The sequence below is a fragment of the Lithobates pipiens genome, unplaced genomic scaffold (genome assembly GCF_037356315.1).
Source record: "Lithobates pipiens isolate NorthernLeopardFrog02 unplaced genomic scaffold, aLitPip1_a1.2 Scaffold_3, whole genome shotgun sequence".
In the NCBI taxonomy this organism is placed as follows: Eukaryota; Metazoa; Chordata; class Amphibia; order Anura; family Ranidae; genus Lithobates; species Lithobates pipiens.
The window spans coordinates 117,743,866-117,765,572 of record NW_027507790.1 but is presented as its reverse complement, the minus strand read 5'-3'; the positions used below and the strand labels follow the sequence as shown (position 1 = coordinate 117,765,572).

Sequence of the window (21,707 nt, the reverse complement as noted above, 5' to 3'; positions counted from 1 at the left end):
ACACATTCCGACGGATTCTCCGACCGTGTGTACAAGGGCTTAGTGTGCATGGACACATAGGATAACATTGAGCTGCTTCTACAGGCATAAAAAACTCCTGCAGAAGCAGAGATTTTTAAGCCAGCGTGCATGAAGCCTAAGCCCTTGTACACACGGTCGGATATTCCGATCGGACCGATTTGTCGGATATTCCGACTGTGTGTGGTCTACATCTGACTGTTTCCGTCGGAGTATCCGACGGACCAAGTTTTCCAACTTGTTGGTAAAATTTTCTGACAAAATGCTCCGATCGGACATACTCCGATCATGTGTAGAGAATTCCGATCGGACAAAGTGCCACGCATGTTAAAGCGGGGGTCCACCCTAAAGTGGACCTTCCGCTCATTGGAATCCCCCCCTCTGGCGCCACAATTGGCACCTTTCAGGGGGGAGGGGGGTGCAGGTACCTGTACAGTACAGGTATCTGCACCCACTTCCGGCGTAGATTCTGCAGAAGGTACGCCCCTTTCCGCAGAATCTACGCCCCTTTCCGAAAGTCCCCCGCTGTCTGCTGGGAAACACACGGATCCCAGAGACAGCGGGGACCATCCTTATTGCGCAGCGCGACTCACGCATGCGCAGTAGGGAACCTGGAAATGAAGCCGAAAGGCTCCACTTCCTGATTCCCATACCCAAGATGGCGGCGGCAGCACCCGAGAGACGATCGAGAGATCGGCTTCGGGTGCCGACATCGAGGGCACACTGGGCAGGTAAGTGTCACTATTTTAAAAGTCAGCAGCTGCAGTATTTGTAGCTGCTGGCTTTAAAAAAAAAAAAAAACGGCGGAACTCCCGGCGGACTCCCGCTTTAAGATCAAATTCCCACCCCAAAGCTATTGGCTACTAGCGTGAACGTAGTCCTGTCGTAACGAAATAACGTCATCACGTCGGATTTTGCGACAACTTTGTCCGACCGTGTGTATGCAACAGTTTCGGACAAAATCCGACGGATTTGGTTGTCGGAATCTCCGACCGTGTGTACAGGGGCTAAGGGCCGGTTCACACAGCAATGCGCGGCGAGGCGTCTCCGACTTACCTCGCCGCGACCTGCGGGGAGCTCAGCGGCGACTTGCAGAGGACTTCTGTATAGAAGTCAATGCAAGTCGCCCCCGAAGTCGCCCCGAAGTAGTACAGGAACCTTTTTTCTGAGTCGGAGCGACTCGAGTCGCTCCTCTCAGAACGGTTCCATAGTACTGAATGGGGGCGACTTGCGGGAGCGAGGCGAGGCGAGCCGTGTCGCCTCGCCTCGCCTCGCTGTGTGAACCGGCCCTAAGAGTTTAACTGCAGGGAAAACAAAACTCCTCCTTTGCAGGGGGGCTGCTTTTGAATGGCAAGGATTAAATGTTCATTTAGGTCTAGGGTATTGAAAAAAATTATCGGTTTTATTTGCTTGATCATCTGCTCCCACGGGCACCCTCCACCCGGTACGACTGGTCACCACAGCCTTCCCCCCAATGCTCTAGTGGTTGCAGGTCCTCTGATATTTAATACTATGGAGGGGACAGTTCACAAGCCAGAGTGTAGAGGAACACACGCAGCGGTTGTTGCACAGATCATGTAAAAGTGCTTTTTCCGGTACCCTAGACGTAAATGAGAATTTAACCTTTTCAGTGTGGGTGCAGCCCCACTACAAGGAATGATTTTTGGTTTCCCCAAAGATGGACTTTAAAATTGATAAACTCTCTGAGCTGTGTATCAGTTGCTTACAGTTGTTTGTTTTAACCACTTTCAGACCGGACCATTTTGCTGGTAAATGACCAGAGGTCTTTTTACAATTTGGCACTGCGCTGCTTTAACTGGTAATTGCGCGGTCATGCAATGTTGTACCCAAACGAAATTTGCGTCCTTTTCTTCCCACAAATAGAGCTTTCTTTTAAAGGTATTTGACTGATTCTGCGATTTTTATTTTTTGCGATATAAACGTAAAAAGACCGCAAATTTTGAAAAAAAATTATATTTTCTACTTTTTGTTATTAGAAAAATCCAATAAACTCAATTTTAGTCATAGATTTAGGGCAAAATGTATTCAGCCACATGTCTTTGGTAAAAAAAAAGTCAATAACTGTATATTTATTGGTTTGTGCAAAAGTTGTCACATCTACAAACTAAGGTACATTTTCTGGAATTTACGCAGCTTTTAGTTTATGACTGCCTATCTCATTTCTTGAGGTGCTAAAATGGCAGGGCAGTACAAAACCCCCCCAAATGACCCCATTTTGGAAAGTAGACACCCTAAGGAAATTGATAAGAGGCATGTTGAGCCCATTGAATATTTTATTTTTTTGCCGCAAGCGATTGAATAATGACAAAAAAATGTTTTTTTTTTTTTTTTTTTTTACACAAAGTTGTCACTAAATGATATGTTGCTCACACATGCCATGGTTATATGTGGAATTGTACCCCAAAATACATTCTGCTGCTTCTCCTGAGTACGGGGATACCACATGTGGTCGACTTTTTGGAAGCCTAGCCGCGTACGGGGCCCCGAAAGCCAAGCACCGCCTTCAGGATTTCTAAGGGCATACATATGTCATTTTACTCCTCACTACCTATCACAGTTTTGAAGGCCATAAAATGCCAAGATGGCACAAAACCCCCACAAATGACCCCATTTTAGAAAGTAGACACCCCAAGCTATTTGCTGAGAGGCATGTTGAGTCCATGGAATATTTTATATTTTGCCACAAGTTGCGGGAAAATTACAAACTTTTTTTTTTTTTTTAACAAAGTTGTCACTAAATGATATATTGCTCACGCATGCCATGGGCATATGTGAAATGACACCCCAAAATAAATTCTGCTGCTTCTCCTGAGTACGGGGATACCACATGTGTGGGACTTTTTTGGGAGCCTAGTCGCGTACGGGGCCCCGAAAACCAAGAACCGCCTTCAGGATTTCTAAGGGTGTAAATTTTTGATTTCACACCTCACTACCTATCACAGTTTTGAAGGCCATAAAATGCCAAAATAGCACAAAACCCCCCAAAATGACCCCATTTTGGAAAGTAGACACCCCAAGCTATTTGCCGAGAGGCATGGTGAGTATTTTGCAGCTCTCATTTGTTTTTGAAAATGAAGAAAAAAAAAATAATGTATATTTTTTCTTTTTTTTCAATTTTCAAAACTTTGACAAAAATGAAGGTCTGCAAAATACTAACCATACCGCTCGGCAAATAGCTTGGGGTGTCTCCTTTCCAAAATGGGGTCACTTGGGGGGATTTTGTGCTATCTGGGCATTCCATGGCCTCCGAAACTGTGATAGGCAGTGAGGAATGAAATCAAAAATTTACACCCTTAGAAATCCTGAAGGTGGTGCTTGGATTTTGGGGTACCGTACGCGGTTAGGCTCCCAAAAGGTCTCACACTTGTGGTATCCCCGTACTCAGGAGAAGCAACAGAATGTATTTTGGGGTGTAATTTTACATATAACCATGGCATGTTTGAGCAATATATCATTTAATGACAACTTTGTGCAAAAAAAAATAAAAATAAAATAATAATGTATATATTGTAATTTTTTTTTCATGCAGCCTGTGGGCTGAACGAAAAAAAAATATTGATCGGTGGGTATGCCCACCATTAGATACCACCCTTCATCCACCCACTTTTAATGGTGGGCATACATGCACCATTTATATATGCCGAAGCATGGGGGCATCCTCCCGCAAAAGGTAGGAGCAGATCGCTCCTCCACCCCTTATGCCCCCATGCTTCGGCATATATGCTCTTTTTTAACTGTGGTGGTGAAATCACCCCCGACAGTGCTGGAGTCGCGGCTTTATGTATCGTGGGAGCAAACGCTGTTGCTGTCAAGATAAATAAATCCGCGCTGCAACTGAATGGCGTACCTGCTAAGCAAATGATGGTTAACAATAAAACAAAGTAACATTACAGTATAACAGTAAGACGTACCATACCTGCAAAGCAAATACAAAAAAAAAATAGCAAAAAATAACACATTTAACACAATCTGTGCCTAATATATATATATGCCGAAGCATGGGGGCATCCTCCCGCAAAAGGTAGGAGCAGATCGCTCCTCCACCCCTTATGCCCCCATGCTTCGGCATATATGCTCTTTTTTAACTGTGGTGGTGAAATCACCTCCGACAGCGCTGGAGTCGTGGCTTTACGTATCGTGGGAGCAAATGCTGTTGCTGTCAAGATAAATAAATCCACGCTACAGCTGAATGGCGTACCTGAAAACAAAAAATGGTTAACAATAAAACATTGCAGAATAGAATACAGTACAAAGGAGGAGAACAATAGAGAGAGAATAGAGAGAGAGAGAACAATAAAACGGCAACTATTTTTGGTTTTTTTATTTTATATTTTTTTTGTTTTTTTGGTTTTTTTATTTATTTTTATTTTTTTAAACACTTTTTTATGTAACTTTAACACTTCTGCTGTAACGGTTCCAGCGGTTTGGGTCTCTCAAAATGCGATGGCATCTTGGGAGACCCTGTGAACGTGTGCCTAGCCTGTGCAATGCTGTACCCTACGCTAATACTCAACTAGTGAATGGTAGCGTTCAAAACATTCACCAATGCAAAGACCAGGATTGTCAGGACAGCGGGGACAATAATGACGGGTGTCACGCCTATATCCGCGCTTTCTGCAGACACGACATTTTCTTTGGGGGGCTCGTTGGGTAGGGGTACTCGGGATGACATAAGAATAATGCCTCTCATGCAGCCGGCTTACTGCATCTGGTAGGGGAAGGTGAGGTGGAGCACCGTCTGGATACAGAAGGGCTCTGACGATATCCTCCTGGAATTTAAGGAAGGATCCAGTCCGTCCTGAAGCTGTGTAGTACATAAGCATTCAGTATAGCCAATTGGAATAAATAAACAGACACTTTTTTGTACCAGCGTCTGGCCTTACGGGCAACTAGATACGGCGCCAACAACTGGTCATTGAGGTCCACCCCTCCCATGTTAAGGTTATATTTGTGGACACAGAGGGGTTTCTCCACAATACCAGTCGCCGTAGGAATTTGGACCGTCGTGTCTGCATGAAGGGAGGTAAGAACGAAAACATTCTTATTATCCCTCCACTTCATAGCAAGCAAATTATTACTGCGCAAGCAGGCTCTCTCCCCCAGCCTAAGACGGGACTCTACAAGCCGCTGGGGAAAGCCCCGGCGATTAGGTCGCACGGTGCCACATGCTCCAATCTGCTGATCAAACAAGTGACTTAACAGTGGCACGCTTGTGTAATAATTATCCACGTACAAGTGGTACCCCTTTCCGAATAAGGGTGACACCATGTCCCACACTATCTTGCCAGCGCTTCCTATGTAGTCAGGGCAGTTCTCTGGCTCTACGTGACTATCTTTACCCTCATAAACCATGAAACTACGTGTATAGCCTGTGGCCCTGTCACAGAGCTTATACATCTTGACCCCGTATCTGGAACGCTTGTTGGGGACGTATTGTTGGAATGACAAGCGACCAGAAAACTTAATCAGGGACTCCTCAACGCAGACAACTTGATTGGGAGTAAACAAGTCTGCAAAACGTTGGTTGAAGTGGTTTATGAGGGGCCGAATTTTGTAGAGCCGATCGTATTCAGGGTCTCCACGAGGACGACAGAGTTCATTGTCGCTGAAGTGCATAAACCGCAAAATCATCTCGTATTGTGCCCTGGACATGGAAGCAGAGAACACGCGCATATGGTGAATTGGGTCAGTGGACCAATATGACCGCAACTCACTCTTTTTGGTTATGCCCATGTTGAGGGAGAGGCCCAGAAAGATTTTAAATTCGGAAACCGTAACTGGTTTCCAATGTTTGGCAAGGGCGGACTGGGGAATAGTGGCGATGTGTTGACCAGCGTACAAATTGGTTTGGTCCACAATAGATCTAAGAGATCTTCGGTGAAAAACAGTGAGTAAAAGTCAAGTGTCGTAAAATCAACTGTTTCCACGTTAATGCCAGGTTGGCCAGTGAATGGGGGAAGTACAGGTTCTGCAGAAGATGTGGGCACCCAAATAGGATTGGCGAATTCTGCAGGAAGGGCACTATGGGTACGACGGGCCTGTCTTTGTCTTCTTCTTGGTGGCAGCGGGACACTACTTGTGCTTGCCACCTCGCCAGCTTAAACTGCACTTATGGGACTCGCCACGTCGCCACGTGTTACTGCAGTGCTGGATGTAGGTCCAGGGTGTACTAGGCCGCTGGTGCTTGCCAGTTCACCAGAAGGATGAGCGGCTCTAGTACGTCTCTGCTCCATACGAGTGACCTGCGGTTTCTGCACCTGAACAACAGAATACATTCGGGATTGGGCACACCTGTTCTTAACAGGGGCCTCATCTCCGTCGTCAGAGCTATCTGTCATGGAGCCGCTGTCCTCTACAGGATCGTATTCTGAGCCTGAATCTGACAGATGAGTGACGTCCTCTTCACTATCTGTCATGCACATAAACGTGTAGGCCTCTTCACTAGTGTACCTTCGCTTTGCCATTTTGGGCTCTAAATTTAGGGGTACACTAGTGAGACTCACAGGTAAAAAAGCACCTAGCCTGTCAGCGACTGTTTCAAAACGCTACAAAAAAAACTGTTAGCGATCGCAGGGATCAAGCCTGACTCTGCGAACGCTGCAGTTATGTGTGTTGTGTTTTGTAAGTGACAGTGATCGATCGATACTGCACTTGGGTGGGCTGGGCTGGGCTTGGCGGAGGGGCTAAACGCAGGTGCTAGCAGGTATCTGGGCTGATCCCGCTAACAATGCGTTTTGGGAAACCTAAAATGCTGGCAACGCTAATATAGATCTGATCAGATACTATATTACTAAGGGAGGTGTATGCTTTGCGCGTGGGTGTTAGCGGTACTGGCACTAACCTGACGCTGCCTGGGGCGACGCAGACCTTATCTGACCCTCAAACTTATATCACCCACCGGGTGATCAGGGGGTTAAACCTTTATTAGGTAATAAATGGCGGTTGCCCTGAAACAAAAAAAAAATAACTAACCAACCAGCGTCACCTGTAACAGTTATATGGTGATCACTGGTGAAAGGGTTAACTGGGGGGCAATCAGGGGGCTATGCGGTAGTATATGGGGGTCCCTGACGCTATAAAAAGCTGCGGCGAACCTAAATACTTACCTGCCTAACTAGCCTCACCTGTGACACTAATACAGCGATCAGAAAAACGATCGCTTATTAGTGACACTGGCGACGGGGGGTGATCACGGGGTTAAACCTTTATTGGGGGGGTTAGGGGGGCACCCTAGAGCTAAAGGGGGCTAACCCTAACTGCCCTAACAGTTATTACAGTCACAAATGACACCAATGCAAAAAAATGCAATTGGTGTCACTGTGACTGGGGGGGGCAGGGGTGATTGGGGGGTGATTGGGATGTGATCGGGGGGTGAAAAGTGTGCCTGGCGTGTTCTACCGTAAGTGTAGTGTTGGGTGCAACTCACCGATCCTCTCTCCTCGGTGTCGGAACGAAAAAGACCGACACGAGGAGAGATTACATCACTTCCTCTCCTGTGTTTACATTACAGGAGAGGAAGTGATGTCACGCTGCCATTTCATTCGTCGGGAGCGATCGCGAGGGGGTGGCCATGAATGAATGGCCGCCCCCTCATCCCGGATCGCTCCCGAACGATTACCGACCGCCGCAGGCACCGGGGGGGGGGCCCGATCGGGCCCCCCACCCGCGGGAAGGCAGGGACGTACAGGTACGCCCATATGCCTGCCCGTGCCATTCTGTCGACGTACATCGTCGTGCGGCGGTCGGGAAGTGGTTAAGCGTACTATGGATGCCTCTAAAATTAAATGAAGTAGAAATATGGGCAAAATGTTTTTTTTATTTTGGATAGAACAGGGGGGGGGGGGGGGGGGTGGGGGGGGGTTAAAACCCCTGTTGATTTATTTTTTGCCATCTGCCCCGTTGGAAAGATTTTCCCTTCACTTCCGGTCTCAGCCAAAATAGGAAGTGTCCTTAATATTACTTTTCTTGGGACAACCCAAAATTTCTGATTTTCTTATACTTTAACTTTCAATGCTAATGGTAAAAATAACTAATAGGGTGAATGTCCCTAATGGAGGTACAGACAGCAATACAAACTGACAGGTGTTGTAGTCCCTCCCCACGCTATCCAAGGTTGCAGAAAACTTTTTGCCTTTAGTTCGACTTTAATAAGACCTATTGTCTGCCCACACCTGATTCTTCTCTATTAGTTCGGGATACTCACCTATATTATATAATGGCCAATAGGAAGGAGTGGGTGATCCAGTGGGCTATCAACCAAGCACTGTTCAGAATTATTGCTGCGGGTTTGGGGTCCTCTTCAAAAAAAAAAATGCATTCCAACACTTGACTGTACCTCTTTCTTTGTTTTTTCATTTGCTTCTTTTTTCCTGCCCTAACATTACTGCCTGTACTGTATATAGACTTGAAATGGTCTTTGTTTGCTGATGGTAACTTGTGTGAAAATGGGCTTCTTATCCCTTGTGGAGTCCTCTTGTGACAATAAATTAAGCAATATGTTTATGATTTTTTTTTTTCCTAGCGTGACCACCACAATTTGATACATAGTCATAACCTACCCACAGCCAAGCAATGGGAGAATTCTTTAGGGATGAACTTATCACTATCATGGGAAAATATGCAGATTAAGAGTGACTTAAAATGTTTGAAGCCATTAGAGGAACACACCGTTTAGGCTAGCCTCTTTCAACCAGGGTGCCTTGGAAAAATGCCTAACAATTGCCCAAAAGTAACCTAGTCGACAACATTCTAACAACGTCATTGGTTGATAAGGAAGACTAAGTAATGTCGCCAGCACACCAGGATCTCCAAAAAATGGTTTCAAAACTTCAATCAGTGATCACATCGTTACAGCAGAAAGCAACGTTTCGGATCCACGCAGGACCACTTTATCAGGCATGTGACCATGCCTGAGGAAGGGGCCCTGCGTAGCTCCGAAAGGTTGCTTTCTGCTGTAACGAGGTGATCACTGATTGAAGTTTTGAAACCATTTTGTTTGAGATTCTGGTGTGCTGGCGAAATTACTTTCTACGACTACATGCAGTTTCCTGCTGGTGGTCGCTTCAGCACCCACTTGCAAATACAGCCATCTCTACAGAAATGTGTTCATTGGGAATATTGCGTTTGGTTGTCAAGGAAGACATTGGGCGTCTGAACAGCATCTGTTTGCCCCCTCCCTGCCCCTCTCCATCAGTACTGATGTTTCATTAGCTGGATGACAGAGAAGAGAAACATTGGAATACTAGTCACTACCAGTGTACAAAGGTTTATTTGCTTTGTAGGAATAAATTACCGTTAATGTTGGGTGTTCTACGTGTGTGGATGTTTTATGTAAAACTATTAGTTTTGTTTTTTACATTTTAGAATGGGATGCCTCGAGATTGTCCATTATTTTAAAGGGTACCTGAAAAAAGGTTGAGAAACACAGGTCTAGGCCACCAAAAGAAGAGCATCAACAATTGCAACCCCTTTATTTGCTCTCCACTTCACAAAAATAGCTGCTACATTTAGATAAATTGTTAATGTGTGTATTATTGGTAACATGCATTGTGGTTTTGTGTTTTTTTTGTTCTTTTTAATAGGCTCTGGCTATAGGACAGAAGTTACCTTCTACGGTGTACAGTTACACTCATATCCAGCCTATTCTCTATGCTCTGGGAGTGGGTATGTCCACCAAAGACCCGGATCATCTCAAGTTCTTGTTTGAAAACAGTGATGAGTTTGCCTGCTTGCCCTCATTTGGAGTCGTTTTATCCCAGGCTGCCTTTATGGGTGGCGGGCTTTCCTCAGTTCCAGGGCTGAATATAGATTTTACACGAGTAAGTTGTGTACTGTATTGGCTTTTTTTTTTTTCCCCCTGTGTTCATTAAACAAAGCAGAAAAGTGTGCTTGTGCTAAAACATAATCATAGTCCTGCTTTAGGGCTTTCCTTTAAAGCTACTGATTTAGCAGTGGACTAATACAACAGAGGGCATTGTGGAAGGAACACAATTTACTTTAAATATACAAACGTATTCCAATGTTCTTTGTTTTATGATTTGCTGGGTCTAGGCAGAGAAAGCCTGATGCCATGTTTAATGAATGGCTTTGTTGGCCTTTTGTGTTCTGCGGCAGCTCTTAGCATGCTAAATACATTTAGAATTGAACAGTGCTGGTATTTACAAACTATTTGGAGTTCACTTGTGCGCACACAGTATCTTACAGTATAACTGAATGATGCACATAGTAGGGACCAAGGTTCAATCAGACAATGGGAAGTGCATATTTGGAAGGGTTAGATCTACTTAAACTTGAAAATATTTTTCGATCTGGGTTATATTTAGGAAACATCAGATGTGGTCCTGTATTAATGCTTATAAAAAGTTTTAATAAAATGTGTTTTTATATGACCAGGTTCTTCATGGCGAGCAGTACCTTGAAATCTACAAGCCTATCCCGACATCAGGTGAGAATCTTTTCCTTCTTGTACAACCTATTAATAAATGATGCTTTTTGCTGTGGTTTCTTTTTTATGCTATTTTATCGTACTTAAAACCCAACTCCAGGCAACTAAAAAATCTTCCCTTGCAGAGTGTCTGCACTGTGAGGGTTAATTGCTCGTTTTGTTCTAGGAGAACAAAAAGATTTATTAACCAGTCCTCCACGCCTCCCCACAGCTAGACTTGTCCCCACGGCTTCTTCTCCCCCACACTCCAGCAACCTAGGGTCCTGACCTAATCGGGATCAAAGCAAGGTTTTAGCCCTGCATTACACATGACTCCTGGGGACACTATGATGCCACAGAATGGGAGAGCACATTTTTCCAGGAAAGCAGATAATCCGGTAAGTAAAAGTGTGTTTTTCCGTTCCCCTAGACAAAATGAGTTATTAACTCTGTGGGTGCAGCCCCACTGTAAAGGATAATTTCAAACTTTCCCAGAGTTGGGCTTTAAACCTGTCACAAGCCTAGGCTAGTCATCATGAGTACATTAAATGAAGCCTGCATGTTAAAAAAAAATCTTTACTTTAGAACTTCAGCTTTTAATTTGAATGGAGTAGGAGGGAGGGTTATAACCGTTTTTTTTTTTTTTTTTTTTCCTATTGGTCCCATTGGTGGTAAATTTCCTGTCCCATAACCAAAATCATAAGCTAGTGGTGGACCTTCCAAAATGAGGGAATCTCTGGTCATTAGAATTTGAAAGATTTCCCTTCCTATTCCTGTTCTAGTGGCTACCCAAAATCTTAAATTTTCTTTCACTGACAATAGTTAACAGGACAAATAGGGCGAATCTCCCCAACGGGGCACAGGCACCATTAAAAATCTGGCAGATGTTCTAATTCCCTCTCCACTCCAAAACTAAATGGTTTTGCCTTTTAGTTAGGCTTTAAATCTAGAGATATAGGCATCTGTTATTTTATTCCGTTGTCAAACTTCCCTGTTAAAGGTAAACTTCTATCCATCCCCTCTCAACTACTGAACCTACTACAGGTCTTCTAATGTGATTTTTGGCCTTACTGACCAGTAGCATGGGAAAGAGCAAGGCCAAACTTGACTTGTTAGAGGTTTATATTAACCACTTGAGTCCCAAGGGCTTTTTCTTTCCTTATGGATGCTTAGAAACTGATTGAGCTCCTGGGCTGAGGCTAGGTTCACATCTGTGCGGGTGGTGCCACTGTGGGACCTGTACAAATACTGGCATTTGCAACTACCCACACAGAGAAATGCGGGACCCATGGGTGGGTGCCATTAAACCTAATGGAACATACCCACACTAGGACTCGCCCTTGGCATGGGAACCTCGGTTCCCGTGCATGCTGCGATTATAAAAATGATGCTGAGACTTCTTTCCTGTGAGTCGCTGGGCACGCCAACCCATTTAAATGAATAGGCTCTCATGCCGGGCAAGCCGTGGTCCGCACATGTGTGAACCTAGCCTTATTGCTGGATGCGGACTGTCAGACAGCCTGGACCCCCACCAAGATCCTCAGGGGTCTCCGATTCCCAGTGCAATTTTAAAGCGGTAGTAAACGGTTAGTCACCACTGTCAGTGATTCCATCTTCACCCGGTTTTCCTTCTGGGTTCATAGCCTCCAGCTGTTTGAATGGCCAAGCCGTGATGACGTCACTCCCACGCATGTATGTGGGAGCCACGTTCACGGCACAGCACTCTTAATGGATGGCATGCTCAAGTGTGCAGTCCATTGAGAGCGCAGTACGCATGCACCATTTAAAATTACCGCCTGCTACACTTTAGAATAGTTCCTAAATGGTGCACGTTTAGGAGATATTTACTTTATCTACAGGTAAGCTTTAGTATATTCTTACCTGTAGGTACAAGATAAAACGGACTCCACTACCACTTTAAAACAGCACTGGAATGAAAAGCCACTATCCCAGTGCGGTTTTTAAAGTGGTTAAACACTCGTTATTTTATAGAGCATTGTTGCCTTCTCATGTAGAAGTTACACTTTTTTTTCCACTCTCTTTTCTTATGCAATCTTTCTACATAATGTCTAATTTAAAGGATAACTTCACCTTTTGGGGAAATGTTACATGTTCCACCCTAAAAACGGGATGTAACATGTTCCCACTGCTGCAGCCTTTCCCCTGACCTGCCGCCTCTAGTGACAGCGAGCAGGGGATCTTTTTCTCAAACTCGCTGTCACACTTTACAAAAGAAATTGTGGCTGTGCGGGACTGCGCCCATCTGGCCGCATCATTCATTTACAGAGATTCGTGAATGGGAGAACTACAAGTACCAGCAACCTTTGTGGTTGTCAACTTGTAGTTCTCAGTAAGCTACCAGGGCACGGTTGAGTGCTCTAGGTAGTTCATTGTTTCTTCCTGTCATTATGTAACTGCCTGCCCATACAAGGTACGAGCAGACGGCTTACACAGACTGTCTGCAAGAGCCCTTCGTTGGCCCCATGATCTACTGGTTGTGGGTGTATTGATTTGCAGGCTTAGTAAAAGAAATAATAAATATGCGTTTTTTTTTTTCTGCAAAAAGGTGGGAATTTATTTAATCTTCTTTTTTTATTTTATTTTACAAAGGTGAACTTATCCTTTTAACAGCAACATTTTATATTTTTTCTTATATACAACAGTCTGTAAGAGCTAATCAAGTTCCCAATGTCACTTGCTTTTCCTTTTTAGAATAAGGTTCTGTCTCTTGTTTCTTTGGTCAACATCAGTTGTTTCTCCTTTTTGCTTTCTAAATAAACATATTCCAAAAGATATTTTATTCTTTAATAAAGTCTTAGCACAGATTATGTATTTATAGGGTTATCCCATACCAGTTTGTGGGTGAGGACGTAACTACACAATCATTTTGTGGCCAAGACAGAAGTGTGTACATTGGTATTTTGTGCCTAGTCCCAACTGGTCCTTTCTCCTTTTTTTCTGGTTGCGAAATGGTCAAGCGTTGAAACACTTTAGTTGCTGTAAGCCGATTCTCAGTGGGCATTCTGGTGAGCTTGCGGTGGCTAAATGGATTTTCTCCACAAGTGTCATGAGGACTTTCCAGGAGACACAAACTGAATTCATCATTTTTTTAAGAACCTCTGTAAAACGAAAACACCAACTCTCCTGTGAAGAGCCCTACTTAGGAAGCTGTTGATATTTTACTGCAGTCCTGCAGCAGTTTTTATGTGTTCCCCTAGTGACGTGTAAGTGTTAAATATTCAACTTGAGAACTCCTCCGAGACTCGTTTATGTGATCAGTACAGTTTTGAGGTTGCACTTTAAAATGTTAAATTCATGACCTTGAAAAGGGTGGAAAGGGTAACAGTCATTGCGGTCTGGTCTGACTTTTACATCGAGCCGTTTTAATGATTAGAAAGACTTCAAATGTCATTTTTGTTTCAGCATATCCATTAGTATGTAGCAAGTTCTGTCCGTTATGGTTTACAGGTAAAAGTGCTTTTAAGTAAAACGCTTTTTGTAGTGGATTTCAATAATACATCTTCCATTTAGGCAGGTGTATAATTTGACTTGACTTTACAATAACAATTCAAAATGCAGGATTTCTAATTTGAATGAAAGAAAAGCTGTGCTTAAAGCCATAATAAACTCAAAAGCAAACCTTTATTATATTGTAGCTTACCAATTCTTAGATGTGATGACTGCATTAGTTTACCTTTTTTAGGCTTTGTTCCTTTATTGTCACATGGTGTTCCTGCCAATAAGTCTGTTTTTCAACAGACCCAGCTGTTCTGCAGATATAGCAGTTAGATGTTTGAGACAAATCATTTACGTACCAATAACAGAGGTGCTTTAATGTACACCCTTCATCCTCCCCAAAAAAACTGCTGTAATGACTTATGAAGTGTTAGCTGTTTTGGCTTTAATTTGTTAGGTTATCTAAATCTGCTAGTGCATCTAACACTCCCCTACCCCCAGATTAACAATGCTGGCTGCTATCCAAATGTGTCCCATAAATATACATTTAGTCCAAAATGTATTCTGCTACATGTCTTTGACACTGATAGAGTGTTCAGTGCTAATACTGTCACTGTACTAATGACACTGGCTGTGCAGGGGTTCGCTTCTAGGGGCAATCAAAGGGTTAACTGTGTGCCGAACATGTGTATTGTGTGCTGCTTTTACTAAACTATGTGACTGTTTTTAATCCCTGCTTTGCAGGGAGAGAAAAAACAGCGAGTATAACAAGCATGCTTTACTGCATATACAGACTGATTTTATACTTTAACTCAGAACAAGTACATACATATCTAGCTTTACTTGCCACCTTATATTTAGAGGTTATTGATTCGCAAGGTATTAACGGCAGAGGAAGAACAGCATAGTCAAGCCACTAGTATTTTCAGGTTATATTTATTTTGGCATTGGTTTATTATAAAAGAAATGAATAAAGGGGCTTTCCACTTTATATAGTAAAGCAATTTCCTGCTCATATTCACAACTAATTTTCTTTCTCTGGTTTAAAAATGCAATTGCAAATCTTTGAGCTACTTGGTATTTTTTGCCCACTTTTACACTGTATAAATATTATTTACCATTTTATGATGCCTTACTCTTATCAATTCCTAATCCTATGTTCCATCTGCTGTATCAGTATTCACAAATATGTTATGTATATGCTGTATTTCATCAATATACAGAGCTATGTGAAAATATGCAAATAAAAAGTCAGCTGTGTTCAGCATAAAGAGTCCATGTTCAAAAAAACTGGAATCACCCACGGTGTATAAAGGACAGATTACGGTGAATAAAATACGTCCTCCACCAAACATCTACATACTGGGCCTCTTACCACAAACAGTGGACCACTAAGTTATAGGTGGTCGATTAGGCATGATATATACTTAGTATCACGACTCCACTCAGGTAATCGAAAGCCACTGTTCAGCGAAGGCTTGGCTGGATACTGATAGAAGTCGCAAGACTGCTCTAACTAATGATGAGAAAAGAAATCTGTGGATTGATCATATGTTGGGATCATATGTTGAGATCATACGAGATCCAGCTTTTGGTTACCCGAGTGCTAAATACACAGTTGGTATATACACAGATCAACTATAACTATGGCCACCCACCTAATATTGAGTAGGCCCCCCTTTTGCCACCAAAACAGCCTTGACGCATCAAGGATGCCACTAGACCACTGAAGGTATGCTGTGGTATCTGCCACTAAGCTGTCAGTAGCAGATCCGAAGTCCTATATGTTTGCGAGTTGAAGCCTCCATGGATCAAATTTGTTTTTCCAGCACATACCGAAGATTCTATTTTGGATTAAAATCTTGAGAATTTGGATGCCAAGTCAGCACCTCAAACTCATTGTGTTCCTCAAACCTTTCTTGAACTGTTTTTGTAGTGTGGCAGGATGCATTATAGTGATGAAGGGCCACTCTCATCAAGGAATACAATTTCCATGAAGGGGAAGTACTTGGTCAGCAACAATGTTTAGGTAGGTGCTGTATGTCAAACATCCACATGAATAGCAGGAGCCAAGGTTTCCGAGCAGAACAATACCCAAAGCATCACACTGCCTCCAACGGCTTGCCATCTTCCCATACTGCATTCTGATCCATCTCTTCCCCGTGTGATGCACATACACTCAGCCATCCACATGATGTAAAGGAAAATGCGATTCATCAAACCAAGCCACCTTGTGCATGGGACACCTGACTAGTCTGTAGCATATGGGGCTGCATACCCACAAACTATGATGCCGATTTTCATCTGCTTTCAACTGATCAACAGGGACAATGTGTTTACTTGCTGCCTAATATATCTTACAGACTTTCAGATTCCATTTTAACAAGCTAATCAATATTATTCACCTAACCTGTCAATGGTCAAAAAAGTTATGGCTGATTGGTGTATATGTTTTCTGTTTACCTGGCAAAATATTAAAAATGTTATTCAGACACGTTTGAGTTACATACAATGACACCACAACCAGGATTGTGGCACACATATACAGTGCCATGAAAAGTATTGATACCCCTTGAAATTTTCCACATTTTGTCATGTTACAACCAAAAATTTAATTGTATTTTATGTACCGTATATACTCGAGTATAGGCCGACCCGAATATAAGCCGAGGCCCCCAATTTACCCCCAAAAAAACTGGCAAACTTATTGACTCGTGTATAAGCCGAGGGTGAGACATGCCTGTCCATCCCTGTGTGTGTGTCCGTCCATCCCTGTGTGTCCGTCCATCCCTGTGTGTCCGTCCATCCCTGTGTGTCCGTCCATCCATCCCTGTGTGTGTGTGTCCATCCATCCATCCATCCCTGTGTGTGTGTGTCTCCATCCATCCATCCATCCATCCCTGTGTGTGTGTGTCTCCATCCATCCATCCATCCATCCATCCATCCCTGTGTGTGTGTGTCTCCATCCATCCATCCATCCATCCCTGTGTGTGTCTCCATCCATGTGTGTGTGTGTGTGTGTGTGTGTGTGTGTGTGTGTGTCCAGCCTACCTTTGTCCCGAGCCTCCGTCCCGTGCCTTGCCTCCTTGCCTCCGTCCCGTGCCGTGCCTTGCCTCCTTGCATCCGTCCCGTGTCGTGCCTTGCCTTGCCCCCGTCCCGTCCCGTGCCGTGCCGTCCCGTGCCCTCTTCGTCGGCGGCCATTGTAAAGTTCAAAAGCTGCGCCGCCGCCTTCGCCTGTGATAGGCGGAACACTGAATTTCCCAGCAGCCTGTGTTCCGCCTATCACAGACGTCGTATCATCCTTGTCCGTAGTACGAGGATGATACGACGTCCGTGATAGGCGGAACACAGGCTGCTGGGAAATTCAGTGTTCCGCCTATCACAGGCGAAGGCGGAGCCGGAGGCGCGGTTTTTGAATAGAATGGCCGCTGTCTGTCTGCTCGACACGCTGATCGAGCGGGCAGACAGCGATGACTCGAGTATAAGCCGAGGGGGGCACTTTCAGCCTCAAAAAAGAGGCTGAAAATCTCGGCTTATACTCGAGTATATACGGTAATAGACCAAAACAAAGTGGCACATAATTGGGAAGTGGGAGGAAAATGATAAATGTTCACATTTTTCAATACTTTTTAGAACCACCCTTTGCTGCAAGTCTCTTTGGGGATGTCTCTACCAGCTTTGCACATCTAGAGTGACATTTTTGTCCATTATCCTTTGCAAAATAGCTCAAGCTCTGTCAGTGGATGGAGAGCGTCTGCGAATAGCAATTTTCAAGTCTTGTCTTGCCACAGTTTCTCTATGATTTAGGTCTGGACTTTGGGCAATTCTAATACATGAATATGCTTTGATCTAAACCATTCCATTGTTGCTCTGGTTGTTTGGGGTCATTGTCCTGCTTGGAGGGTGAACCTCTGCCCCAGTCCCAAGTCTTTTTTTTGTACAGGTTTTCTTCTAATATTACCCTGTATTTGGCTTCACCCAGCTTCCCTGTCCCTGCTGAAGAAAAGCATCCCCACATCTTGATACTGTGACCACCACGTTTCACAGAGGGGATGGTTTGCTTAGGGTGATGTGTAATGTTCGTTTTCCGCCACACATAGCATTTTGCTTTTAGGTCAAAAAGTTCAATTTTGGTCTCATCTGACCAGAGCACCTTCTTCCACGTTTGCTGTGTCTCCCATATGGCTTCTGGCAAACTGCAAACATGACTTCTTATGGCTTTCTTTCAGCAATGGCTTTCTTCTTGCCATGTAGAGTGCACGACTAATAGTTGTCCTGAAGACAGATTCTCCCACCTGAGCTGTGAATCTCTGCAGCTCTTTCATGGGCCTGTTGGCTGCTTTTCTGATTAATGCTCTCCCTGCCTGGCCTGTCAGTTTAGGTGGACGTCTTGATAGGTTTGCCGTCGTGCCATACTCTTTCCATTTTTGGATGCTGGATTGAACAGTGCCTGATGAGATGTTCAAAACTTGGGATATTTTTTTTATAACCTAACCCTGCTTTAAACTTGTTCATATCTTTATCTCTGACCTGTCTGGTGTGTTCCTTGGCCTTCGTGATGCTGTTTGAGGGCTTCACAGAACAGCTGTATTTATACTGAGATTAAATTACACACAGATGGACTCTATTTACTAGGTGAATTCTGAAGGCAGCTGAATACAAATGCATGCCACACTCCATTTTTAATTTCACATTTCAAAATTATATGCCACCTTGTGTTGGTCTGTCACATAAAACCCCAATAAAATACATTTACGTTTTTGGTTGTAACATGACAAAATGTGGAAAATTTCAAAGGGGTATGAATGCCTTTTCAGGGCACTGTAAAGCCTCATACACACGATTGGATTTTCTGATGGGAAATATGTGATAACAGGCTGTTGGCAGAAAATCTGACAGTTTGTATGCTCCATCGGACAGTTGTCGGATTGTTGGATAGCAGGTTTTAAAATTTTCCGCAGACAAATGTCTGTCGGATTTTCCGTACGTGTGTAAACAAGTGCATCGGACAAAAGTCCAAAGTACAAACGTCTGCTTGGAAGCAAGGATGAGCCAGAAGTGGTTGGTTTTGTAAACTAGCATTCGTAATGGAGAATTAACATTCATGACGTGGCAAATGATGAAAGCTCGAAATGTAGCACACAATTCTCTTCTTCTTTAATGGGATAATGAAGCTGTTTTTGCTGGTGATATTGTTGGAAACAAATTTTCAAAGGCTTTTTTTTGTGATATCAAGAATGTGTTTTTGTTTTTGTTTTTTTATTTTGGCAAGTTACCACAACACCATTATCCCCTAGTTTTTAAGATCAAAGATACAACTATGTTGGTGTCCCTTGTCAATTTTACATTGTATTTTTTTTTTTATGTAACTGCCTACTCCCAAACTGTCATTTAAAGTAAAACACATAGTCAAGTAGTATTCTACACATTTTTTTATTGTGCATAAAAAAAAAAAAAAAAAAGACATGCTGTCTGCAAATAGAACTTAACCAAAAAGTTGCTTTCTGTGAATCCAAAAATATATAAAATATATCAAATCATTATTAAACTAAAATAAAAGCTTCATGCATGTGTCCTGCTTCTTAATATAGCGGGTCAACAATGCCAAGAGTTGGTGAAAGCAGGGGTCTGTCATCCAGAGGTAATTCCGAAAATCTGGATTATTCTCCTGGAGCTCCCGCAACAATGGCATATGACATAATTGGTCTCGAGTAATAAAGCAACCAATTTTTGGTCCAAGAACTCCTCCTCCTCCTGTTCCTGGACTGGACTTGGATCAAAGCAATAACTCCAAGGCCAATGATAAATAACATGTTATCTCCTCTGATTCCGCAACATGTCTGGTTGACGAACGGCCATTTAGAAACCAACCGAAAAGTGCAAAATGAAAAGCGCATATCAACACTCACCAAACTACTAACAGTCAATTAGTAGAAGGAGCCCAAAGGGTGGCGCTTAAGAGATGAAAAACCACGTAGTACGTCAGTATGTTCCTGTTTGTTGGCTGACAATTCCTTGCTGTTTGTATGCAAGACAAAATCCAGGCACACGCCTTTGGACGAAAGTCAGAGGTTTTGTCGCGTGTGCGAGGCTTAAGTTAAAGAAAAGGCTGTGATGTGATTGACAGGTATTCTCATATTTGGCTTGCACCTGAAATGATTGCTGGATCAGCTGAAAAGAGGTGAAAATGACTTAACGGATGACAGCAGGGCATGATCGGGATTAAAGTGCTGCCTTATAAAGCACGTCTTCACATGACTAAATTTAGCCAAGACTAAAAAGAATTATCTCCACGCTTCACCTCTGTGCTACTGTGAGGCTGTAGTGCACAATATACAGTATATAGGCTAGTGCAAACTTTCCTATTACCCCTATTATCCCTTACCTGAGATTCCTGAAGTAACAGGCATTTATCCCCTTATTGATGATTCATTATGCAGCATTGCTGATATTGATTAGCATCCAATGTTTCACTAAATCCTATTTCAAATATGCTTCTTTATATTTAATACACAATATTGTGTTTGTCTACGGATCTGCATATATGCATTCTTGGCGTCCCTGGATTCAAAGTGTATTTTTTGTAAACAAAATGGTCACTAATTAAACTCATGCAAAAGACAGTCTAAAATAAATCACTGTTATTTTAGCAAAACACGTGATGGGGGGGCGGGGGGATGTATGGAGTTGATAAAGACTAAGCAACCCTAAATAGCTTTTTTTGATCTTTGACAAAACTTAGCAGTTTGTCAACTGCTAAGAAAGAAAATATTGGGTGACCAGTATGGTTTATTGGACACAGAATCAGAGAAATGGGATTTAATTAAAACTTCCAACTTTACTATAAACAAATGTATACAATGTTGTGTTATTGGAAGACTGCCAGTATGCTGCAGAAACCCATAAAGAGAGAAGATAGATTTAGGGCCAGTTCACACCAGAATGTGGTGCATGCACTACTTTTGGTGTGGTCTGTGGGCACAGTAGTGCATGTGCTAATTTTGGTGCAGTCCAAGGGTGTTTTTAAGCCCATTCATATAAATGGTCTGAAAGTGCACTGCACCCATATAGCATGTGAATTGTACAGAAACACATAGCGCGTTCCTGTGCAATTCATAGTTTGAACTGGCTGTTAATGCAGATATTTTCATGAGTACTGAACCCAGGATCCCAGAACTGAAATTTCATGTTGTCAACCAGAAAGTGTTCATGTTTGTTCAGTATTATTATACAGGATTTATATAGGACCAACAGTTTGCAGTGTGCAGCACTTTACAATAGAAAGTGAGACAATACAAATACAATATAGTTCAATACTGAATAAGTCGGAGGGCCCTGCTCAAGGAGCTTACAATCTAAAGGGAGGGGTGAGGAGCTACAAAAGGTAACTGCTGCAGGGGATGATCTGATGGAGGTGGCTGAAATAGTTTTTAGGTGGAGGTGGGTTAGGCTTTCCTGAATAAATTAGTTTTCAAGGATCGCTTAAAGGCAGACAGGGTAGGTGCTAACCAGACATACTAGGGTAGGTAGTTCAAGAGGATGAGAGAGGTTTTGAAGGTGAGCATGAGGAGGTGGAGGAGGTAGAGAGCAAGATGTCTTGGAATGAGGGCAATTATGTGGCTGGGGGCAGTGTTGTGGATGGCTGTGTATGTTGTGGTTAGTATTTTCAATTGTATATGTAGGGCTAGTGGAAGCCAGTGAAGGGATTGTCATAGAGGGGTGACAGCCGCAGATAGGTTAGTAAGTTGTTTAAGTGTAACAGCAGAATTCAAGATAAACTGAAGTGGGG

At 43.2% G+C, this 21,707-nt stretch overlaps 1 protein-coding gene across 2 annotated transcripts in view; it reads left to right on the top strand.

Annotated features, from left to right (window-relative positions):
* Positions 1–21,707, top strand: part of HSD17B4 (hydroxysteroid 17-beta dehydrogenase 4) — a 429,215-nt gene that overhangs the window by 240,642 nt on the left and 166,866 nt on the right. For both annotated transcript variants that reach the window (XM_077462215.1, XM_077462216.1), the window contains exons 13-14: positions 9,621–9,857; positions 10,432–10,483. In XM_077462215.1, coding sequence (XP_077318341.1) covers positions 9,621–9,857; positions 10,432–10,483 — 289 coding nt within the window. The remainder of the gene's footprint in view (positions 1–9,620; positions 9,858–10,431; positions 10,484–21,707) is intronic.